Raw genomic sequence first — 22,418 nt, 5'->3', positions numbered from 1 at the left:
AACATCAAGTTTCAATATGAATTCAATCTTCATATCTAAGAAATTTCAATAAAAAATTCATAATTTTATTGACAATGAGTTCTCATTAGAAGGGATGATAATTCCCCAAGTTCATCAGAATGGGGAAGCACATACTTGTCTAGGAACATCTTCTCAGAAATCTTACAAACTGAAGTAAATTTGATTGTCCTACTAAGCAAATTCTTACTATTCAGAATGTCAAAAACCCTTAGCCGAGGTTTTAGCCTTCTCTCAATGCTGATAGTGAGCAGCCATGGGTACTTAACAATAACAGATATATCCATGTTTCCTCTACTAAGAATCAGCTCTGTTGTTTCTCTAATCTTCCTCTCAGATATGGCAAAGGCCTGAGGCGACCTCCTAAATGCAGAAACAATATCATCTTCTTTAAATCCTAAGCTCCTGAAGCACTTCAACTTAAGTTCCCAATTCTCCTTACTCATCGAACTTATCGTCCGAATAGCAGAAAGAAACATCTTCGATTTCCTATCAAATCCAATCTCATCAACTCTTTTAACGAAGTCCTTAAAACTATCAGGTTTATGGAGAAAAAGTCTAGGGAAATGAAACACATATGTAACAATTTGTGTAGAACTAACACCACAACTCTTCAAAAATTCTATATTAGGTATCATAGACTTCTCCAAATCACATTTCAGAAACCAGCTAAGCGTCTTCAACAGCTTAGTAACATTTGCATTTGATCCTAAAACGCTCCTCAACAACAAAATCGACGGTACAATTCTATCTACACTTCTGTGCAAAATCCAGGGATCAGAAGATATTACATCAGCAATGTCAGTTGATGAAAAACCTAAATCTTGAAAAACCTTGATTTTGGGTTTAACTGTATCAAAAATACTAGCAGAGAGTACGTTAGGCACTCTCTTGACCATTTTCTGAAGATGGGAATCACTGAAACCACTTTCTCTGAGAAATGACAGTACTGAATCCGAGTTTTCAGGTTTTTTCAAATCCTTTTTAACTGATGAGGCTTTTAAAGCAGCAGCAGGGGAAAAGTTGTCCCCATTGATCGAGTAATCAGCTAAAGGAACTTTGATTTTTACATCTTCGGGCTGTGAAGAAGAAGAATAAGAAGAGAGGAACGAGAGCGAGAGGGAAGAACATGCGATTGGTGGTTTGTGGATGTGTGAAGAGTGGTTGAAGAAAAGAGACACAAGGGTTTTGCAAATACCAGAATTCATAATCGAGGAGATGTTGTTTCCTTAGCATGTAAAATCTGAAATTGAAGAAACAAAAGTTACCTGTGATTGAAATGTAGGACTCAAGGATTGAAGCTGCCGCTGTAAAGAAGCAATTGTGATTTGCCAGTCTTTAATTTCAAACAAAATTAGGGTTTTACAGGGTCATCTTTTGATGGATACCGGGCTTCAGTTTGTGATAGTATAGGCCGATTTGAACCCAATTGTGTGATTCAGGCCAAGTTTAATGGCAACACTGGCTTTTTGGGTTAAAGAATTGAGAGATAGTTTGGTTTAAATAATATTTTATTATCAAAATATATAATAATATAATAATTATGATTACAATAATTATGATAATATATTATTATTTATATATAATAATTATGATTACATATTTATACTAAATCATAATTAAATAATTATTTATAAAATAATATATTGTATAAATATTATTATTTATATATAATAATATTTATATATAAATACTAATAATATGATTACATCAGTTTGTGATATAATCATAATTAAATATAAAATTTTATTTTATATTTAATTATATAATAACATATTATTATTTATATATAAAATTATATACGAAGGTTATATATATAGTTTTATTATATTGCAATTACAATGTAGTCATAATTTGATCATTCAACTGCAATCATCAATATCTATGATTGGAAAATAGTGGTTTATGATCATTCATTTTCAATGAACAAACTTATTGTTGAAGCATCGTCACATTTATAATCATCTATTATCAGAAGTTGTTTATCCTTTTGAATAAAATCATAATTTTATTTTCATTTGTCTTATGTTACCAAAAAAAAATTCCTTTTTAAAAAAATAACGATGAATGATGTCAAGTGGAACTAGAACCAAAATTAATTAGATAAGAATTTCTCTTGGTTGGTTTTGGTTCGACTCCCATGTCTCAATAACTAATAGGTTTTGATTTAGATTCCATAATATTTTTAGCATGAAACCCTAACCTACTCACTAATGCCTTTGAATATAAGGGAAAAAGACTATTTTCTATCCAAATTTTAGGTCATTCTCAAAGCTACACCCACTGGAGATGACAAACCTCTTCTCTTATCCATGATCAAACTGTCGTCTAAAATTTCAGTTAAAGATAAGAATAAAATCGTTATTTTACTTATAAACTTTGAAATTTTAAAATTTTATCATTTCCCCCTCCAGGTTTTAAAAACTAACACCTCAACCCATCTTCAAAGTTTGAAAAATTTAGATTTTACCTCTAGGGTTTGCTTCCTTCTACGACCACCACCGACGACCAACGCATTCCACCAATCTCTTATCTCTGACTACAAAGGACAACCCTTCATTCCCCAGATCTAGATAACAAAGTGTAGTCCAGATCTAGAAGAATAGACGAAGCATCATCCTTCGTCGTTTAGGTGAAACTGTTATTTTTGAAAGTTATAGGGGGTGGTTGAGTTTTAAAAAAAAAATGAAAACTCTAAGTTTGGGGTGAAAATATTATTTTTTAAAGTTTGAAAACTTTAAATAAAGGTAAAATATTAGTTTCTAAAACCTATAGGAGGAGGAGCGAAGAGTAATAAATTTTATAATTTTTTCATATAAATAATAAAATGACTATTTTATTTCTCCTTTTAACAAACAAATTTAACATAAATTTAACTATAGATGAGAAAAGAGGTTTTTCACCTCTCATAGTATAAGTTTGAGAATAGTCTAACATTTGGGTGAGACTAGAGGTGTCGATGGGCCGGGCCGGGCTGGCTCAGGCTCGGCCCATCGGGCTAACGGGTCGGGCCGGGCCTAAAGCCCAAATAGTGATGAGCTTTCGGGCCGGCCCATTAATATATGAAGGCCCAAGGCCCGGCCCATATATAAATGGGCCTTAAATGGGTCGGGCCGGGTCGGGTTTTAAATATTTTTTAAAATTTTTAAACAAATTATTTTTAAAATTATAAAACATAAATAAATATATATTATAATAATATTCAAATGGATTAAATTCATTTGATACTTAATCTATTTGTAATATTTTGTAATGATAAAATTAAAATAAAAATAAAATTATAAACACAAATAATTATTATTTATGATTTAGATATCTTTTGAAAGATAATTAATAAGAGAAAATGAGATTGAAAATATAATAAAATAATTGAGATTAGAGATTTGTAAATGGAAGTGAAAATGAAGAAAAATTAAATAGATTTATATAAAAAAAAATTAATTAAAAAATTAAAAAAAAAAAAAAAAGCCAAAGCTTCTGCTACAAGGCAGAAGCCTTGTTTGGCTTCTGCCTTGCGGCAGAAGGCAGCAGCACAAGGCAGAAAATCTGCCGATTAAAATTAAAAAATATATATATATATAAACAGTATCAGACCGGGTCGGGCTAGCCCACAGGCTTAATATTAAAGCCCAAGGCCCGACCCAGTAGACTCATGGGCCTAGCCCGGTATGCTACAGTACCGGGCAGGACTTTCTCGTGTCATATTTTTTTTCGTGCTTCGTACCGTGCCTCCATTCAATCCAACCCAATTGACGTGTCTAGGTGAGACATAGTCCCTTTCCTTCGAATATAAATAGATATAGGGTAGAATTGTGAGGAGAGGACAAACCCAAAACAATGAAGGCCCCATCAAAATCTTGTTCTGCTAGTAAAATCAACATGTCTAATCAAATCTTCCACAACTTTTTTACCTAATAAACAAACAAAAGATCTCAACCAACAAACATTGGTTAAGCATCCAGTCAAAGTCAACAAAAAAAGAATTAATATAGAAATTATCATCACTAACCAATTCATCTCTCTTCATGAATTTACTCAATGATTCCTTCTTATCTTCATTTTCTCTGCCAAAGTCATTGAGGCCATGAGCCCACATTATCTTTTCACATCTTGTTTATTTTCTTTTCTTTCTTTCTGTCCTCACAAATTCTCTGTTAGTTTTTTTGTCCAAATACAAATGTGTGTGTGTGTGTATCTTTAGCTGCCGTATAATTTAACTGATTTTTCTAACAATTCAAGGCTGTTTCCTGGAATTTCTTTGACTCTTGATCCATTCTTGTATATCTTGAAGGCTGGGACGGAGCTTACACCCTCTGATTTAGCTAAGTAAGGATGGTCTTCCACCTCCACCTATTTAGTTAATTGCCAAAAACACATATCAGACAAGACAACTATATAATACTAAAGCCATAATTAGTGTAGCATTAAACATTCTATTGCTTTTCTTTCTTTTCAATATGCCTTTAAAGACATTATAATCATCTTTGTTTACCTCTTTCTTTAGATACTAATCAGGGATTTCTAAAATGATTATGTCAAAGCATATATATATATATGGTAGGCCCATGGAAAAGGTTTTAGCTTAATTGATTCATCTATGATTTATTTTTCATTTTGTAATCAAAGCTTTAAGCTTTTTATGTCATACTTTAATTTAATTGAGTTTTGGGTTTCACCTTGAGGAAGTTGACAGATGGGAATCTCCTGCAGACTTGTTCCATAAGCTGCAATTCTGGCTTCTGATTGGCCTTGTTACAGAATAGTACCACAGCCATCCCTGTTACCCACACCAGAAGGTCAATTTTCCCATCAAATTTGAATCCCTTACAAGTTTTAGACAAAAAATTTTACAAATTGTTTGTTAGATACTAACCAGGTAAGGTTACAAAGTGTCTAAACCGTTCATTGCTAGAGATTTGAACCAGATTTGAACCAAATTTCATATCCTTAACATCTTCGCCATGTTGCCTTTTAAGCTGCACTTGTGCCTCAAACAATGCACGCCCCACCTCTTCATCTCCTGGAATCTCTCTAATCAGAATTTCGTAGTCTTGAATTGATGCTTCCCATCTTTCTAGCTAATGACATCAAAATTCACAGGAAATATCATAAGCATGGGTCAACAATATTGTTTAAGGTAGCCTTAACTCTCAAGTACCATAATTTACCTTAGCATTGCAATCTGCCCTGCGTAGCCTGGCCTTACTGTAAGAAGGCTGCAAAATAAGTGCGGTCGTGCAATCTTCCACAGCCTTTTCATATCGGCCAAGCTTAGATCGACAAGCTGCCCGATTGCATAGTAAGATTGAGTTGTATGGCTCGTACTCTAGTCCTTCGTTGTACCTGTTACATGCCTCCAAGTATTTCGATGCTTTAAACAACAAGTTACCTCTCAGTCTGGCTGATGCTATAGCTTTAGCTCTCTTTACTACGCTAGCAATCTCCTGGTTGTTTGGATCAAGTTGAGCTGCATGCAGAGCTACTTTCACAGCATCTTCAAGTCTATTCACCATTAACACAAACCATATTGAGTTGGGACTAAAATTTTAATATCTTTTTGTAGATGGCATCAATTTGCCCATACCAAAATTGATAAGACTCGGCTATGATATATTAAAAATGCCCACAAACCTGCCAGTTGCCATGTAAACTTGCGCCTTCATGACCAAGATATAAGCGCTACCAGCAGGGCCAAACAGTTTCGTGCATGATTCAATGAAAAATTTTGGTCCCTTCTTGTAGGTGGCATAGGCCTCTTGATGTCTTTGGAGCCTTAACAAGGCTTCAGTTTGCAGAGCATACACCTGTATTAAGGGCAAACTACTATGTAGCATAATCATACAAAGGGAACTAATCATGTTAAGACATATCAGCTTGGCACATATGAAGCTTACTTGTGGAGCCGAATCAGCACCAACTGATATTCCAAATTGGGTTCCCTCTAACAAATCGCTCCACTTCTTTAATTTTCGAGCTTCATTGCATCTGATCAGGTGATTATGAAGAGCCTCAGCTTTGGCAATGTCTTCACGGCCAACAAGGGAGCCTGACTGTTTGTAATGATATAATGCTTTCTCTGCCTCTCCCAGTCTGCAGGGTGTAATATAAAGTTCTAAATTTTGTTACTTTGTCTACATGCAATTTTAATTAGATAAATACCTGAGATAAATTGTTGCCAAACGGTGCTGAGCTCTGCAATAGGAAGGATCAATTCTAATAGCTTCTTTGCATTCTACAAGAGCTTCCAGTAAGCGGCCTAAACCTATCAAAGCAGCACTCCTATTGCTTCTGTAAGTAGCATTATTCGAATTCAGAGCAATTGCACTATCATATAAAGCTAGGGCATCTGCAAATCTACCCTTCTTGTATGCGTCATTTCCCATCGACTTCAATACTTCAGGATCCAATTTATTCGTCAAACCTTTAACTTTAGGAAATTCACCACTAGGCTGCTTCACAATATTGCCCATAACACCATTATCACCTAATCTACTCTGGCCATACCTGTGTTTAGACTTGGAATTTCCCTCTTGAAGATTCCTGTAAAGGTAATCAGCAGTCTTAATTGTTGCATTAGGACTCTTATTCCCCAGCACACTCCCCGTACCAAGCTGCTTCAGGTTCCCCAGTTGGCCTATAAGCATTATATTACTCGAAGTAGCTCGAACAAGAGCATTGTTAGCACCAGATTGTTGGTAATTAGAAAAGACTACAGTGCTAAGTTCTGTGGAGGTACAAGGGGGATCATTACTCAGCTTTCTCGTGTCGGTTAAATCCTGAACTTTAGTCCCCTTTGGTTTGCTGGGACTAGATGAAGATGAGGTCGATCTCACGGCGTCTGAAGGCCTTCTACTATGACCTTCTTGCTGAGAAGTTGTAGACTTAGGAGGCACCAAACTAGGCCTCCTACTTTGTTTTTTGTCTGGTTTTTGAGAAGGCTTCGCCAAAATGGAGTCGACAAGGGAACTGTCTGCAGAGGTGCTACGCCTTATATTGGAATCATGAGTAGGAGGTTTCTTTGAATTATGAAGGACAGGTAGTTTCGAATTACCATTGCTGGTGCCGTTGGAAGAAAGTGAAGGTACTGATTTTTTTCCTGGCCAGGAGCTCCGAAGTTGAAAAATTCCTCCCATAAGACCACAACCCAATTCGTGCTCCATTGAACACTTGGTCATTTCAGCCATGGTGAATCCTCTGGCAGGTATCTGATACCTCCCCTGAAGCTGCAACTTATGAAAGATATGGAAGAATATTAATTCTACTACAACGAATCAATCAATGAAATGATCAACAGAAGTCTTTCAATTGAAGGATTCAATGTAACAAGCATAGTCATTAGTCCCCAGGTACTTAAATTGAAGTTAAAAAGGCTCCTAGAGTGGCCTCGAAGAAACCACCTCTCTCTTTTGAACAGTGAGAGAGAGAGAGAGGAGAGTCAAGGCTTAAAAGAAGAAAAATGTAAGCATTCTGTAGTATTAAGATTATAAAATAATTTTGTAAAAGATTTCCTTCCTTTACAATCCAGCATCAAGAGGGAGGGCCACATGAAACAAAACGTACAAAAAGGAAGAGTGAGTAATAGTTGTTCATTTTCAAAATTTGCAATTTGTGTCACCAATAAAAACTATCACCACCTTCATATCCTGGAGGATCCCCATGTAGACTATTAATAACATCCTGTGTTAAACATATACAATCATCTCCCATACTAACATAGAATCTTTATCTTCTTCTATAAGTTAAACAAGTTTCATCCCTTACGTCAAATATAGAAATAGAATCTTGTAGTTGAATATCATCCTTAGAATGTATGATTAGAACAAGTATATGTTCTTTTATACAACTGGTATTCTGGGTATGAAAATTGACATAGCAATTCATTTATTATGTTAATGCTGAGTTTTTTTTTCAACATTACTAACCGTGAAAATGGAAATGTAATGATAATAACGTCTCTTAAATACTGCTTTAGTCAGTGATTATGATTGCTAATTTTTTTAAAGAACAAGACTAGCAGTGATGCAAGTCAAGTTTTAATCGCTTGGCAAGAACAGATTCGATGGGAGGGAATCAGACGGCAAATTCCGGAGACGGGACTGGGATTAAGTTATTCAAAGCCTAGCTATTCACCCCCGGTACCATCTCTAAGTTGGTAGCAGCTATCGTTTGTTTTTATGTGATAGTAATGGCTGTAAACACATTTATGCGTTAAGGCTAAGACAATTTGTCCATATAACCAAACTACACATTATTTTCTCCAATTTACTATTTTATCAGACGGTATCGACTACCTTTTCCTAATCTCTCTTTGTAAGATTTAATAAGCATGAACAAACAAATAAAATCCTGGAACCCTAATTTATAGGATATATGTATAGATTATAAAATGTTGAATTAAATTTTAATGTTTTAAAAATATCTGGATCGCTATGCAATCTAATTATGTAAAACTTTTAAAATTATCTGTTGAGATTATTTTAATACGACTTGGTCTTTTACTGCAGAAACATCTAAATGACAGCTTTGAATAGGTAAGTTCTATTGTATTAGGTTTTGGAACAAGAAACAAGTTAATATATAATAAGTTAATTGATCCCCCTTGAGTAGGGTTGGATACGAGCCGAACTGAGCTCGACTCATTTTCGACTTGTTTTTTATAAGCCCAAGCTCGGGTTGGAGTTCGGGCTCGTCGAGCTCATTAAACACATGCTCTTGTTTGGCTCGTTTCATAATTTTAGTGTTCGAGCTCATGTGTTCTGGCTCGAGCTCGCATTTTCAGCTCGAAAGCTCAGCTTTAGACTCGTATTTTAGGGAATAAACGGTTTTTCATTTGAGTGAGCAACTTACAAGCTAAGCTCGACTTGCTCAACCCATGTTCAAGTTTAGACTCGTATTAATTTTTCGCTTAAAATTCAAGCTCGTATTCATATTCAGGTTCGTTTAAGAGAAGTTCGGCTTAGGCTCGTTCGAGCCCGAATAAGCTCATTTTGAATTCAGCTCTATCATCGAAGTCCAATAAACCTCAAGACCTACATTTAGATAATAACATTTAAATGTATTAAGATTATCTATATGGATCATTTAAGTCTATCTATAAACTAATATTAGAATATTTAATAATTTAGTTTTGTTAAACTAAAACATAATTAATATTAGTCCAGGTTAGAAAATTTTTAACACTCTTGACATAAGCTCATAACAATTCCTAATCACAACAGCTTCGGGGGCAACATAGCATCCAACTCCACTTATTGCGCATCCTTTTAATTGTTTTCTTAGCTTCTTTTATATATATAGCCCTATTGTTCAAAAATCACAAAATTTTCAGTGTAAATTTTATGATATTATATATTTTTTTCCCCTTTAAACGATTAAAAAAGATAGAGAAAACTAAATTCTAAAAGCTTAGTCAAAGTTTACAGCTTACAGAGAAAAAGCCACGATGGTTACACTTTATACCTCTTATCTTCTATATTTGTCTTTACGTATTCATAATTTACAGGGAAAGGAGTTCAAACGACGATCATTTGCCAAAATGAATCGAGATGACTAATTAAATGAGGCGCCATTTGGACCCCTGGTAGTGGTGGAAGAAGTATCCGCATTGGCCATCTTTGCTTGCAGATTTAGAAATCCAGCATTATTTAATTGAACAGAAATACACCCTCTTGCTTTCTGTATATTCTACCGAAAAAAGACGGAAGAAAATCTGTCTAGTGACTTATTGGGTTACCGATTTACCTTTAATTTTTAATTATTTAATTATATAATAATATATTTTTTATTTATTTCATTATATAATATTATTATATACGTATATAATATTATTATATACGTATATAATATTTTTTAATTAAAATAATCATACTTTACAAGTTAATTATTCAAATTAAAAAAACATAAAATCTATTTCTAATATAGGATTTAAATTTCATACCTTATATATTTTGTAGTTTATATATCTATACAAATCTATTGTGAGTTAGCCTCTTGATAGCTTCAGACAAACACAACAATACTGATATCATCATTTGTATCATATGATTATACCTGAGAGATAAAGTGATGATTTTAATATCAAATGATAAAAATTTTAAAAAAATTATATCTTAAAAACTAATTATTGAGATTGAAAAATTTAAAACTATATAAATATCATATAAAAAATCCTATTTTTTAATATAAAATTTAATTTTTATATTTTATATTTCACGGACTTATGTTAAAATCCCACATAATATGAATTTAATCAAGGTTATAATTAAATTACCAGACAATTGAAAGTTGGGTATGTTATCCATGGGTAATCATTTCTTCGGGTCAATCATACATGCATGCCTTCTTCATTGTACCATCTAAAAACACGTGTTAGATTAGGAGTGAGTACTGTAAAACCATCTAGGCAAAGGCACTCAAAGCAAATATAAAGAGAAAGAAAGCATGATGTATCCTGATTCACTCCAAACGAAATTATTTTCTTGCCTCATCCTTGACCTAATAATATTTTGTGCATTCTAATCAAGATCTTCATAAACATCTGTAGCACTCAAGGTTTGGTAATTATATGATTACGTTAATCACTCAATAATTTAACAAACCGTTTTGAAAGAAAGAGAGTGCTTGAAAGGGGAAGAAGACACTACAGCCAACGCTTGCTTAAAATCAATGGAGGGGTTACTAAAAATGATTCTTGGATGACCTTGAAATCCATCTTGTATAAAAATGCTCAACATGAAAGGTTAAATATGTATATATTATAAGGCAATGAGCCACCGGCATATCAAGGCACAGTGTTTTGCTGCCAGTTTGCTCTCCCGTCGGCAACAGGACAAAGTAAAGATATATTGGTAAAGATAAATGATCCTTTTCTTCTTCTTACTCAAATTCAACATTATTTTTTTCTCTTCATTGTGGATTATCACCACTTAATCAACTGGTCTTTCCCTTCATGTCAATCTTCTTCATGAAAAGTATATAAGTTTGTAGCTGTAATTTTATTATTATTAATTCTTTCTTCGTTTTTCTCTTCTGAGTATCTCATTGGAATCTTCAAATTAAAGGTTGGTGAGATTGTGAAACTGTTAAGCAGAGTTGGAATTCACGGTTAAAAGAGTAGAAAGTGATAGTTACAAGATGTGGAAGTGGGCAAAATCTTGGGACTAAAGGGTTCGATGAAGAGAAAAAATTGATCGACACACTAGGCATGAAAAAGATACAAGCTAATTTACGTAAAGGAGAACATGTGATACCGTGATCCGAGGCCTTTGAGAGCTACGCAAACTTGAGTTATAAGGATACCGGATACATGTGGAGGGCCTATCTCACTGGTTTCGCTTGGCATCGGGATCACCCTCAACAGGACATTCTGCCTGTATGTCACTCCCCTCAATGCATTTACTTCCACTATAAAGAGGTTCAGAAATTTTGTACGCACATGCGAAATAATATCAGCCACAGACTGATTTCTCTTTTAGTAATTCCAACAATCAATGATACTTTAATTTGAACAATCAATTAATATAATTCTAGCAGTCAGTCATAGCTTGACTTTGGCAATCAATTAGAGCATAGTTTTCTCAATCAATTAAAGCATAATGTAAGCAATAACTTAACAATAAAAAAAATGAAAAATATATTTTTTATTCTTGTACAAATACCCCTTTATACAAACTCTTTTAAAATGAAGAGAAATACAAAATAATATTTTTCTATCACTAATATTATTTGTGTATTAAAAAATAATAAAATTATGTATACATATTTTTTTATACACAATATACATACATAAATATATTATTATACGATTAGATAATTTTAAACTAATAATAAAATAATATTCAATTATATAATGATATATCTATATATGTATATATTTATATAAATATATAATATTATTTATTAAAAATATATGTACATTAGTGAGAATTAAAAACACTAAACGGCAGTATGTTATAATGTAAGTGTCCAATATTGTAGAAATATATTATGTCTTTTCACAAACTATACATCAAATAAAATCCTGGCCGGAGCCCACGTGGCCATCACTTATGAAGCTAAGAGCTAGTTAAATAATATGCGGGCATTAGGGCTGGATTCGAGCCGAGCCAGCTCGAGCTCGGCTCAGCTCGGTTTGAGCCCGAAACGAGCCGGGCTCAGCTCGGCTAGATCGAGCTCGAGCCGAGCCCGAGCTGACTCGGTATATTTTTTTAAAAATTTTTTTATACAAAACGACGTCGTTTTGATTTATATATATATACAAAACGGTGTCGTTTTGATATAAAAAACGAGTCGAGCTCGAGCCGAACTCGAGCCGACCCTCAAAAAGCCGAGCCGAGCCCGAGCTGGCTGCGAGCCGAGCTCGGCTCGGCTCAAATCCAGCCCTAGCGGGCATCCGTGATAGCATGTTGCTTTCGAAAAAAACCAAAAAAGAAAAAAAAAAATCCATTTCCTGGGATTGATCTGCATGCCATTCTGGATCCTCGATTTCTTCGGAAATTATTCATAATTAAGCAAAACAATAGAGTGAAATTTATGACTTTCATCAGAAACGTATATCAGACTTCTCCCTCATGCAGTCACATGCAAAGCTAATCTGGGGGGGTTACCCACCTAGGTTCTCATGAAAATGTGCCTGCTAGCATATATGAATTTATATTTATTATAAGTCTCATATAAACAATACAAATCAATATAACCAATATACAATAATGTAAAAAGGAAAAATATATATTAAAAATATATACTAATCTAAAAAATAATATATTTAAACTATATTTTAAGATAAGAAATTATATATTTAAAATATATTCCAATATATTCTACCAGTGCTGAAATTAATCAATTAGGATCCAACTAATAATAGTATTATAAGTCTCTTGATTAATAATTGTTCATGTGGCCAAACTTTTAACTGGTATAAAAGCTATTCAGCTCATAGCCTCATAGCTCGAGAGGCTGAATAGCTTTATATTTCGTATCAGGAGAAAATAAAAAAATATATGTATGGGCTTTCGCTTCTCTTTGAACTTAACGATAGAGTTCCTAATTACTGTTTTAAGGGAGTTGCATGTGTGTTTCATTAGTTGTCTTCAACTTCATGACTTGTCTTTTACTCTCTCGGTAGTCGACAAGTAGAGTTTTCATCTCCATCAAAGCTTCAACGACAGTCAATGTTATTGGCAGCCTGAATGAACCGTGTTTCGCATCCACTTGTCAATTAAATTTATAGTACGAGGAAGTTAGTTATATATTATGATTAATTAAATTCATTATGGGCATGCCAGTCTGTTCTTAGGAAGATTAATTAAAATAACGTAAATTTAACCAAGAAAACGTTCCATTGATACAAGACTGGCATGTTAACTGAATTAAATTTGGCTTGTGTCCTATGTTCGACACCTTGATCTCTTTTATGTACAAGCATGAACTGCTTTTTGTTTTTGTTCTTTCTGTTTTGCTTTTGCCAGTGCACTAAACCTGTTCATTTGTATTAGCTATTTAAACCAATATTCTTGTTCATTTAAAAGTAACCTAATTATTTTACAATTTAACCTTGTTTTTTTCGTTTAGTGTGTGTGGTTATGTTTTTATTTTTCATTGCAATTATGTTCCATTCTTTCAAGTTTATTTTTTCATTTCTTACAATCTTCTAATAGAATATTAGTTTTGGTAAACAGATTGGTGTTTGAAAGTATTTCAAGGCTAGAGGGTTGAATAAATTTCGACTTTGAAAGTTTAAGTGCATTTTGAATTACAGCAAATGGGACATGTGAAAACCCAAAAGTGGGATAACTTGGTATCTTAGATAGTGATTGAGCTTCTGTTTGAGAGAAAGTGAGAAATTAGCTTTTCTAGAATTTCTACTTTCTGCTATTCTGTTAGAATAAGTCTCGTAGGTATAGACTATATTATTTGTAATTGAACCACGTAAAATTTTTTTTTCGTTTTATATTTGTTTTTGTTATGATTGTGTGTTGAGTTTGAAGTCTGGTAAAATTCTAGCTCGGACTAGGTTCATTGACACATAATCATATAAAATAAGATTATATTTGAATTGAATCAACTGTAAACTCATTTTAGTAGAGTCAAGTTTAAGCTCGTCAAATTTGCTTTAAAAGTGTTTGATTTCAACTTGTTTAAGAGAAATCAAATTTAACTTTAATTTGATGTTAAAATAACATTATTTTAATATATATTAATTAAAACGAGATCATTTTAGTTGATTCGTATAAAATTTTTTAAGATTCCAAACTTTACGAGCTAAATACTTTTAAAACTTGAGTTTAAACTTGAATTCAATAATATTAAATTCTTAAGTTCAAATTTAACTTGAATCTACCTATAATATAAAGTAATTACAGCAAAGGTTTGCAACTTAACGGCGTTAGGTTGTCATGGTAATTTCTGCGATTTTGAGTAAAATATAATACAGTTATCATGCCACTACTGTTAGGCACCCAATTCGACAGGAGAACAGGCCCACTTAGAATTTCACAACGTGACATCTAATTTCTAAAAGCCCACATTTTGAAATGTACCAAGTAGCCTTTCTTATCATTAGCTCTTTCAGATAATAGCCAAATTAAAACACCAAAAAAAAGTATAATCAGTACCACGACAAAAGGCATTTACATAATTCATTCGGCAATTTATATTACTTATATCTTATCATCTATAAAATTTAAAAAGTATAGTAAAATTTCATTTGAATAATCTACAGACGTCTCCGTTTGTAATTTCTTAATTATAACTTCACAAACCATGCATGCATGTATGTATGTATGTATGTATTATTTTATAAGGAGAAACTTTGCATGCATGATGTAAGTAATAGCAATCAATATTTCTTTTCGTCTTACTTTTATAAAAGCTCATCAATATTCTTCTAATCGAAACAAAAAATAGATTAACTAATTATTGCTTGAATCTATTTTTGGCTTGTCTCTACTGAATTTTCTATTGAAATTTTTTTTATTTTTTGCGACTACATTGCAGAAATATATTGGGTCATGGAGATCGAAACTTATACTATATAAAATTAATTAACTTATATTAAAGTTTAATTTCAAGTACAACCACAATAGATTATTAGATTCACCGTTTTACAGATCACTTTAGGTTGTTAATAGTATTCAGTATCACTTTAAGTTGTTAGATCTACCATATTCACCACTTCGTTTTAAGCTCTAATAAAATGTAGAAATATATAGGGTCTATACTAAGGTATCATCTATCACATTTATATACCACTCGCTTATATTGTTTTTATTTGATATAACTATTTTTAGTCTCCAATATACATGAATAAATAGTATTAAAAAAACAATTTATTGGTTTTAATCCTAATAAATCTATAAATAAAATATTAAAATTTTTAGAAAGAAGGTTTGAGTTTGAGTTTGAATTTTTATTATACTTATGAAATTTTAATTTATTTAATATAATAGTTATAAGTTTAATAATTATATTTCAAGATTTATTACTCTAGCTAATCCAGGCAGAATTCCAGACTTAAAAGAAAAATCAATGTTGAAGTTATAATTTATAAATTTGTTATAGCATCAATTTTGGACTACTGTATATTTACAATATACTAATATTACACATGGTTCACAAGGCAACATCCTTTATATATATATAATTTATATTAACTACCGATTGTTAATTTTCTTCTGATGAACATGATATGAAATGTAATTTCAAAGCATAATTAGCAAGAGAGAGGAAACGGAGGCCATGTGTTGAGTTTTCTTTCACAAATGGGTATACGAAACCCCTATTTTGTAGCGGCACATGTGAAATGAAAGTGAAATAAAGCCATCATCACATTATTACAGTACAAATGTGGCCGCAAATTTATGAGATTCCGTATAGACGTAAAAGACGTATTAGAATTGATGAATTCGAATCTTTATATCAGTTCATAGGATTTGGTTTTCTAGGGTAGGGCAGGGGCAGGGCAGGCCTGCCCAATGGCCTTTTTACCGAACAAATCCTAAAAATATTTAAAATTATGATATTGAGGGAAAAAAAAAGAAACACAAACATCTCAATCTGAATTTGTAGTGATGAAAGATGGTAAAAGATTCCCTGATATTGCTCAGTTTTAACTTGGATTTGTTTCTGGGTTTTGACTGGGTCAAAGTCTGAAGAGGGTTTGGTTTGATTGAGTTGTTCATACGGTACCGTATGGGGGTCAGATGCACATAGTTTGCGTACTTTATTATAAAATAAAATTTCCAGTGAAAATAATGGAGGCCAGGCAGGGGAATATTGCACAAGTCTCAGCACCAAATCATGAAATGTGAAACTCGTGCATGTGTAGTTGTTCCAGAGGAATCATTGGCGATGGAATTATTTTATTTTATAACGAATTATTATTTCATAAGAATATAAATATTTTATTTGTATGAAAATTAAAATAAGAAAAATATAAAATTTCATAAAATTGGAAATTAATTTCCAAACGCTTAAACGGCCCATGGCGTCCCTTTCCCGCTTTCACATTCATAAAATGCAAAACCATCCAGCCAGCCAACTCCCTATCTCTCTCTCTCTCTCTCTCTCTCTCTCTCTCATTCAGTTTGAGTTTGACCCGTTGCCAGCCACCGGCAACTCTTTTCTATACTCCAATGGCGACCCCACCCTGCACTCTCTAGAGGATCTTCTTAGTGGAAACATATGTTTAGACCTCTCTTCTTTTTTCACCAACAAAGCTTAAATAACCTTTCTCCTCCATTCTTTTCTCTCTTCCAAAACCCTAGCACCTACCTAACCAGATAATACAGGGTAGCAACAAGAAGAATAAGTTGAAGAAGAATAAGAAGAAACATACCTAATTACTCACCTCACCTTTACCTTTCTATAGTTCTTTTTCTCCCCTTCTCTCATATAAGATCTAGATGATATCTTCTTTTTCTTAAAACTTCTGGTCCAGGTGATGTGAAAAGACAAGGGAGAGATTTGCCTCCATTTGCAGATCAAGGTTAAAAGTTATTGAAACTTTCTCAAAGCACCTGCTTTTCAAGATATGAATATACTTTTATCCGTTCATTCCTTGGGTTGTTTTGCAGTTTTCACATAATTGTCTTTTTCACATCTCTTTCCTTTTTTCTTTTTTCATCTTCAACTTTGCAACTATCACCATCTCTTTGCAGGTTTCGTCTACTTTTTTTCATCTAGAATATATTTGCTTCTTTCCCAAGACTGCTTTTACATTTTCGATTCATCAAAGCTATGGATTCTGGTAATAGTAGTATGCAATCCTCAAGTGGCGGAGATGAAGAGTATGATTCACGGTCTGAGTCAGTTCCATCTTTCTTCAACCCTTCAAGCAACAACTTTGGATCCTTGTCTGATCCACACCCTTCAATCTTCTCTCACCAGCATAACCAACTACCCACTTTCTTTGATCCTTCATCTAATTATCTCCATGCTTTCTCTCAACCTCAATCACCCTCTCCATCTCAACCTAACTCAAACCACCCCAACTCCTTGCTAAATCTTGACTTAGTTGGTTCTAGTAACCTGCAAGGCACATCCTCAACGAGTCATTCTATCTTAGCCGCTCAAGGGCTCAATCGTGGTTCATTTCCAGGCTCACCACCCATGCAATCAAGGTTGCTTCATGATGACGGTGCGAGATCTTTTGCACCACCGGATCAGATTAATGTTGTGAAGAATCCAAAGAAAAGAACAAGAGCTTCAAGAAGAGCACCGACAACTGTTCTCACCACAGACACGTCCAATTTTAGAGCAATGGTGCAAGAATTCACTGGAATCCCGGCACAACCTTTTTCAGGCTCATCGTACACTCGACGGCTCGATCTTTTTGGGTCGGGCATTAAGGCAGGGCATTTTGAACCAATGGGACCTCTTTACCCTCTTCGTCCTTTGACACAAAAGTTTCAACCAAACCCCTTTGTATCTTCTTCTTCTTCTTCTTCTTTAGTGGTCGATGCTATTGCTGCAGCTTCTACAAGTACTATCGGTACTAGTGCTAACGAAAATGCTACAACCACGTCCGTTTCAACTGCAAGGAACACTTTTAATTCGCCTTCTATTAATAACTTTCAACTGCTTTCTGATTTAGGCCTCAATAAAGAGACTCACAGTTTGCTAAACATGCAACAAAATCCAGTTCTCTCATCTCAGTCTGTTCTACAGCCTCCTCTAAACCCTTCAGATATTACTTTGGCATGTTTCAATGGAAAATCTCAAGCAAGTTTTGGTATGCCTGGTTACGAGGGATTAGCCACGAGTGGACATGGACACGTTAATGCAAGCCTTGGCGGGCTATCAAGCCATGTAGCCTCTGGACGGGATCATATGAGGCCCTTCGTTGGGAATATTAATGGGAATTCATCACAAAGGGCGACAAGTTGTAAGTTGAACTACTCAGCCTCTTCTTTAGATTTTCACCATGACAAGACTTTGGAGAATGTTTCTTCGAGGGGTGAAGGTACTGTTGATTCATGGATTTGTCCTTCAGAATAGGATTACTTTTGAAGACTGTTTTTCTGCAGTGATCAATCATACAGTTTCTTTTTTTTTTTCTTTTTCTTAATTAGAATAAGTATATGAAATTCAGTCAAACATATATGCATATTTATTAATATCAGTTAGAATGTAGATGCTATCTTTCTTCTTCCAATCGAAATTTCAGTTTGTTTTTATTTGTGTTGATTAATTAAATATAATTGTTAGACATGCAAATGCTACAGATTAATAAGATAATCTTGAATAATTAGAAACGAGATCATTTTCTTCCTCGTACTTTGCCTACTGGTAAGAAAACAAACAGGTCGGTGCCGTGTTCAAAAATGGGCATTATTCCCGAGTCACCTGTGTCCATTTGGACCTGTCTAGCCATTAGACCAAACAAATTGTTGTTTGTAAAAAGGGTGGTCCAAGTCTTGTTTTCTACTTCCTAATTGCCGTGTCCGCAGCTTTAAGTTATTGATTCCCACTCGTTACCTTATCGAATTTATCTTCATAATTAATTAATTGCCATCAAATTCTATAGTAATTAAGTTAATAATTTCTACTGATTTCTCATACTTTTGATGAATCATCTTACAAATCATAATCATCATCATGGGCATTTATCCTCGCGTTATGTCTCATTTAGCATTTATGTCACTTTTGAAGTGAGGGAGCGATTGGTGGCAAGATTAGGGGAATCCTCACCTGCCGTAATGATAAACCCATTAATTCAATTAATTATACTCTTCAATGAAATTATATACACAAATAATAAATATAAATTTATATATAAATAATAATATATTAATATACATTTAGATAATTTTGAATTACAAATTAATTAATATTTAATCACACAATCACATATTATTATTTATATACAAATTTGTATCCATTATTTATATACGTAATGCCACTCATACTCTACCCATTTCATGCCATTTTTTTCAATAAAAACTATATGTGCATTGTTTAAGTATAAATAATATATTTTTATGCGACTAGATGATTTTGAATAAAAATAAAATAATATTTAATCATATGATAATATAATATCTATATATTTAAATTATATAAAAAAATATGTATATATATCATTGTTCTTTTTTTTTTTTAAATGGTTAATGCCTTCGGCAGAACCCCATCAAATTTTGCTAACCTATCTTCAGTAGAGTTAATTCAAAAGATTAACGAATCTTTAATTTATCTCTTGGGTGAGATTTCCCTCTTAATTTATTGTATGATTTTATTTAAGCCATCCATGTGCCCAACGTCTCTGATGCTCCGTTATGCACAGACCATTTCGTTATGATTCTAAGACAATATCCTCTTTGTCCATTTCGCATAATCTTTTCTCCAACTCACGTACTCCATTCTTTATTGTCTACATTTTTGTTTGTATTGTATAAAAATATAGAAAAATTAAAAAAATATATATATTACACAAGCATCAAAGCCAGAAAATCAGATAATCATTAGATAATCAAGCCAACAAGTCTATTGCCTGGGTGAATGCCTAATTACAGTTGCGAAGTTTAGAAGTCAGTTGGAATAAAGTGCCCATTTATAAATATATGCCCACTTCATCTTTAATTACCATGACTATTACATTATGATAAATAGTAATATTATACTAATTCATTTTAAATACATAAATAGATACATATTTATATATTATCATATGATTAGATATTGTTTTATCTTTAACTCAAAATTATTGAATCATATAATGATACATATCAAATATATATTTATTTATATACTTAAAATTGATACGTATAGTTTCATTAAAATATTATAAGCACACCAGTCCTCCTAACTTATAAACTAATTATGTAAATACCTAAATACTGACAATGTCATAGTTGATATTGAATTGAATGTTAGAAAATAAAATTTTACAGGTGAATTTAGGAAGGGATTACCATGAGGGTTGATAATAAAATAATTAAAAATTAATAAAATTATACGTATCTATTTTAAATATATAAATAGATACATAATCGATATATATTATTAAATATTAAATAATTTTAAATTAAAAATAAAATTATAATAAATCATATATATATTTATTTGTGTACTAAATGCCCGTTGCATTGCCCGAGAAATATTGGGAAGAGATGATTAGGGTATGGCAAATTGGAAGGAGAGGACATACTGGGAGGAAGTATGGTGACATGTGAGTTTTTCTCATTTGGAATCATGGTGGCCCATGCCAGAAAATAATCTGGTTTTTAGCAATGATGGTATACATATTTTTTCTCCTCTCTATCCATCTACCTCTGACTGACTTGTCCCTCTCCTCACTCTTCTGCGATATGAGAGATACTCATTCACTTTTTCCGCCTTATTAAAGCTTTACTTCAATTTAGAGCCAATTCCCCTAAACGCATAAACATTATATATATATATACACATACAAAAAAATGGTGATTCAAAGTTACTGTTGATAGAAAGAGATTTGAGACAATACGTGTTATCTAACATGTTGAATCCTTTAATGGGAAGTTCTCCTTTCAATTAAACTGCCTTTAACAACTGCTTTAAACTAAAAATTAATGTTAATTCATTGTACTTTAACTTGTAATTTGGTGTAACTTTGTCTACGTAAGCAGTGATGTGAGGACAGTACAATCTGACGCAAGTGGGTCTATTTTGAAGACTCTGAAACCACAAATTATAGACTTCTGCTGCGCACAATATTAGACCAAAAGCTTGGGATCCGGAGAGAAGAATGTGGTTACCTTTGCAAAAATAGGAGTGGTTTGCATCGAATTCAATCTTACATATGATGTTACAGTATCTATGGCTGTTATATTGATACAGTTTGAGCACATCCATTTATAACAAAAATAAAAGCAATATATTATATATGTAACTAGCCGCTGTTATTTATGTATATAGGAAGGAGACCACAACATCACATGGATAACGCATAGAAACCAATAGATATTGAAGAGGTTGGCACCCTTGCTGTCTCTTTCATAGTGCGGTTAGGTAGCCCACTGGAGAAAAGTCCTTCGTTGGAAAGATCGATCGCCCAAAACCCACAAACACTGCAAAATATATTATAATATAGTTAAAGTAGGTCAAGTTGAACTACCTAGTTCTTTATAGACTCTCTTGATCTTTTCGATCTAGAAGCTTTGAATTCCTCCGCTGCTTCACAATTCTTCAACTGGTTTTGCTTTCACAATTTAACTACAATAACTTCCTTGTCTCTCCCTCTGTTTGTGTATATGCACACACATAAAAGAAGATAGATAATTTATGCCATCTAAACACATATAGTTGTTTATAGTGATTATGCGGGTTCTTATTCCTATGTGATAGAAATGACATATCACTTTCAAATTAAGTGAAAATTTAACTAGTTAGATTATGATCACATACCCATTATTGTACAAAGAACTAAAATTATCATATTATGTAACTAGATATAATCATCACCTTGTTGACTAAAGGGATTGTGTTGTATTTAATGCAAGATGATTGCATTGTTATATTAACATATTAAATATAAAGTGACTAAGTCAGTTCAAAACATGTATCATATTAAATGTAAAATAGTAATGCTACCCCCAACCATATCCATTAGGTGATAATATTGACGACGATATATGCATCTTCTTAATTGAATGTGCAAAAAAAACTAGCAAAAATCTTTAAACACCATATACTCCTAGATGATGACAATGTCCTATCCACTTTGTATAAAAACCAAGAGAAAGGTTAGACACAAACTCTTTCCATCTTTTTGACAATCTTTTATGATCATTTTCCAAACAAAACAAACATTTTTTAAATTCTCTTCAAACATCTTTTAATGATTTATTTAAGAAAAAAAGATAAACTTTTTTTAATAATTCTGAATGGATATATTATAAATAAAAGAATTATATTATTACAATGAA

At 32.8% G+C, this 22,418-nt stretch overlaps 3 protein-coding genes across 3 annotated transcripts; 1 reads left to right on the top strand and 2 right to left on the bottom strand.

The window, feature by feature from the left end:
- Positions 1–65: 65 nt before the first annotated feature.
- LOC123229661 (transcription termination factor MTERF9, chloroplastic-like) lies at positions 66–1,226 on the bottom strand. The gene has a single exon (XM_044655580.1). The coding sequence runs from the start codon at positions 1,224–1,226 to the stop codon at positions 66–68; it is 1,161 nt and encodes a 386-aa protein (XP_044511515.1).
- Positions 1,227–3,868: 2,642 nt separating this feature from the next.
- LOC123230074 (TPR repeat-containing thioredoxin TTL1-like) lies at positions 3,869–7,330 on the bottom strand. Its single transcript, XM_044656175.1, has 7 exons — positions 6,178–7,330; positions 5,913–6,108; positions 5,650–5,822; positions 5,187–5,520; positions 4,892–5,096; positions 4,695–4,795; positions 3,869–4,368 (listed from the first exon to the last, which is right to left on the bottom strand). Exons 1-7 carry the CDS (start codon positions 7,200–7,202, stop codon positions 4,216–4,218), a joined length of 2,187 nt encoding a protein of 728 aa, XP_044512110.1. The 5' UTR covers positions 7,203–7,330; the 3' UTR covers positions 3,869–4,215.
- Positions 7,331–16,563: 9,233 nt separating this feature from the next.
- LOC123229103 (uncharacterized serine-rich protein C215.13-like) lies at positions 16,564–18,690 on the top strand. The gene is made up of 2 exons (XM_044654687.1): positions 16,564–17,002; positions 17,175–18,690. Exon 2 carries the CDS (start codon positions 17,254–17,256, stop codon positions 18,511–18,513), a length of 1,260 nt encoding a protein of 419 aa, XP_044510622.1. The 5' UTR covers positions 16,564–17,002; positions 17,175–17,253; the 3' UTR covers positions 18,514–18,690.
- The last annotated feature ends 3,728 nt before the right edge of the window (positions 18,691–22,418 follow it).

Source organism: Mangifera indica, chromosome 11, assembly GCF_011075055.1.
Source record: "Mangifera indica cultivar Alphonso chromosome 11, CATAS_Mindica_2.1, whole genome shotgun sequence".
Classification (NCBI taxonomy): Eukaryota; Viridiplantae; Streptophyta; class Magnoliopsida; order Sapindales; family Anacardiaceae; genus Mangifera; species Mangifera indica.
This window is presented reverse-complemented; position numbering and strand designations above follow the sequence as displayed.

Excerpts from the sequence above, each read along its gene's own strand:
- LOC123230074 (XM_044656175.1), bottom strand. The coding sequence starts at position 7,202 with ATGGCTGAAATGACCAAGTGTTCAATGGAGCACGAATTGGGTTGTGGT. Across the intron at positions 6,109-6,177 it reads TTGGCAACAATTTATCTCAG|ACTGGGAGAGGCAGAGAAAG; the intron begins GTATTTATCTAA and ends TACACCCTGCAG. Across the intron at positions 4,369-4,694 it reads CATCTGTCAACTTCCTCAAG|GTGGAGGTGGAAGACCATCC; the intron begins GTGAAACCCAAA and ends TTAACTAAATAG.
- LOC123229103 (XM_044654687.1), top strand. The coding sequence starts at position 17,254 with ATGGATTCTGGTAATAGTAGTATGCAATCCTCAAGTGGCGGAGATGAA.
- LOC123229661 (XM_044655580.1), bottom strand. The coding sequence starts at position 1,226 with ATGAATTCTGGTATTTGCAAAACCCTTGTGTCTCTTTTCTTCAACCAC.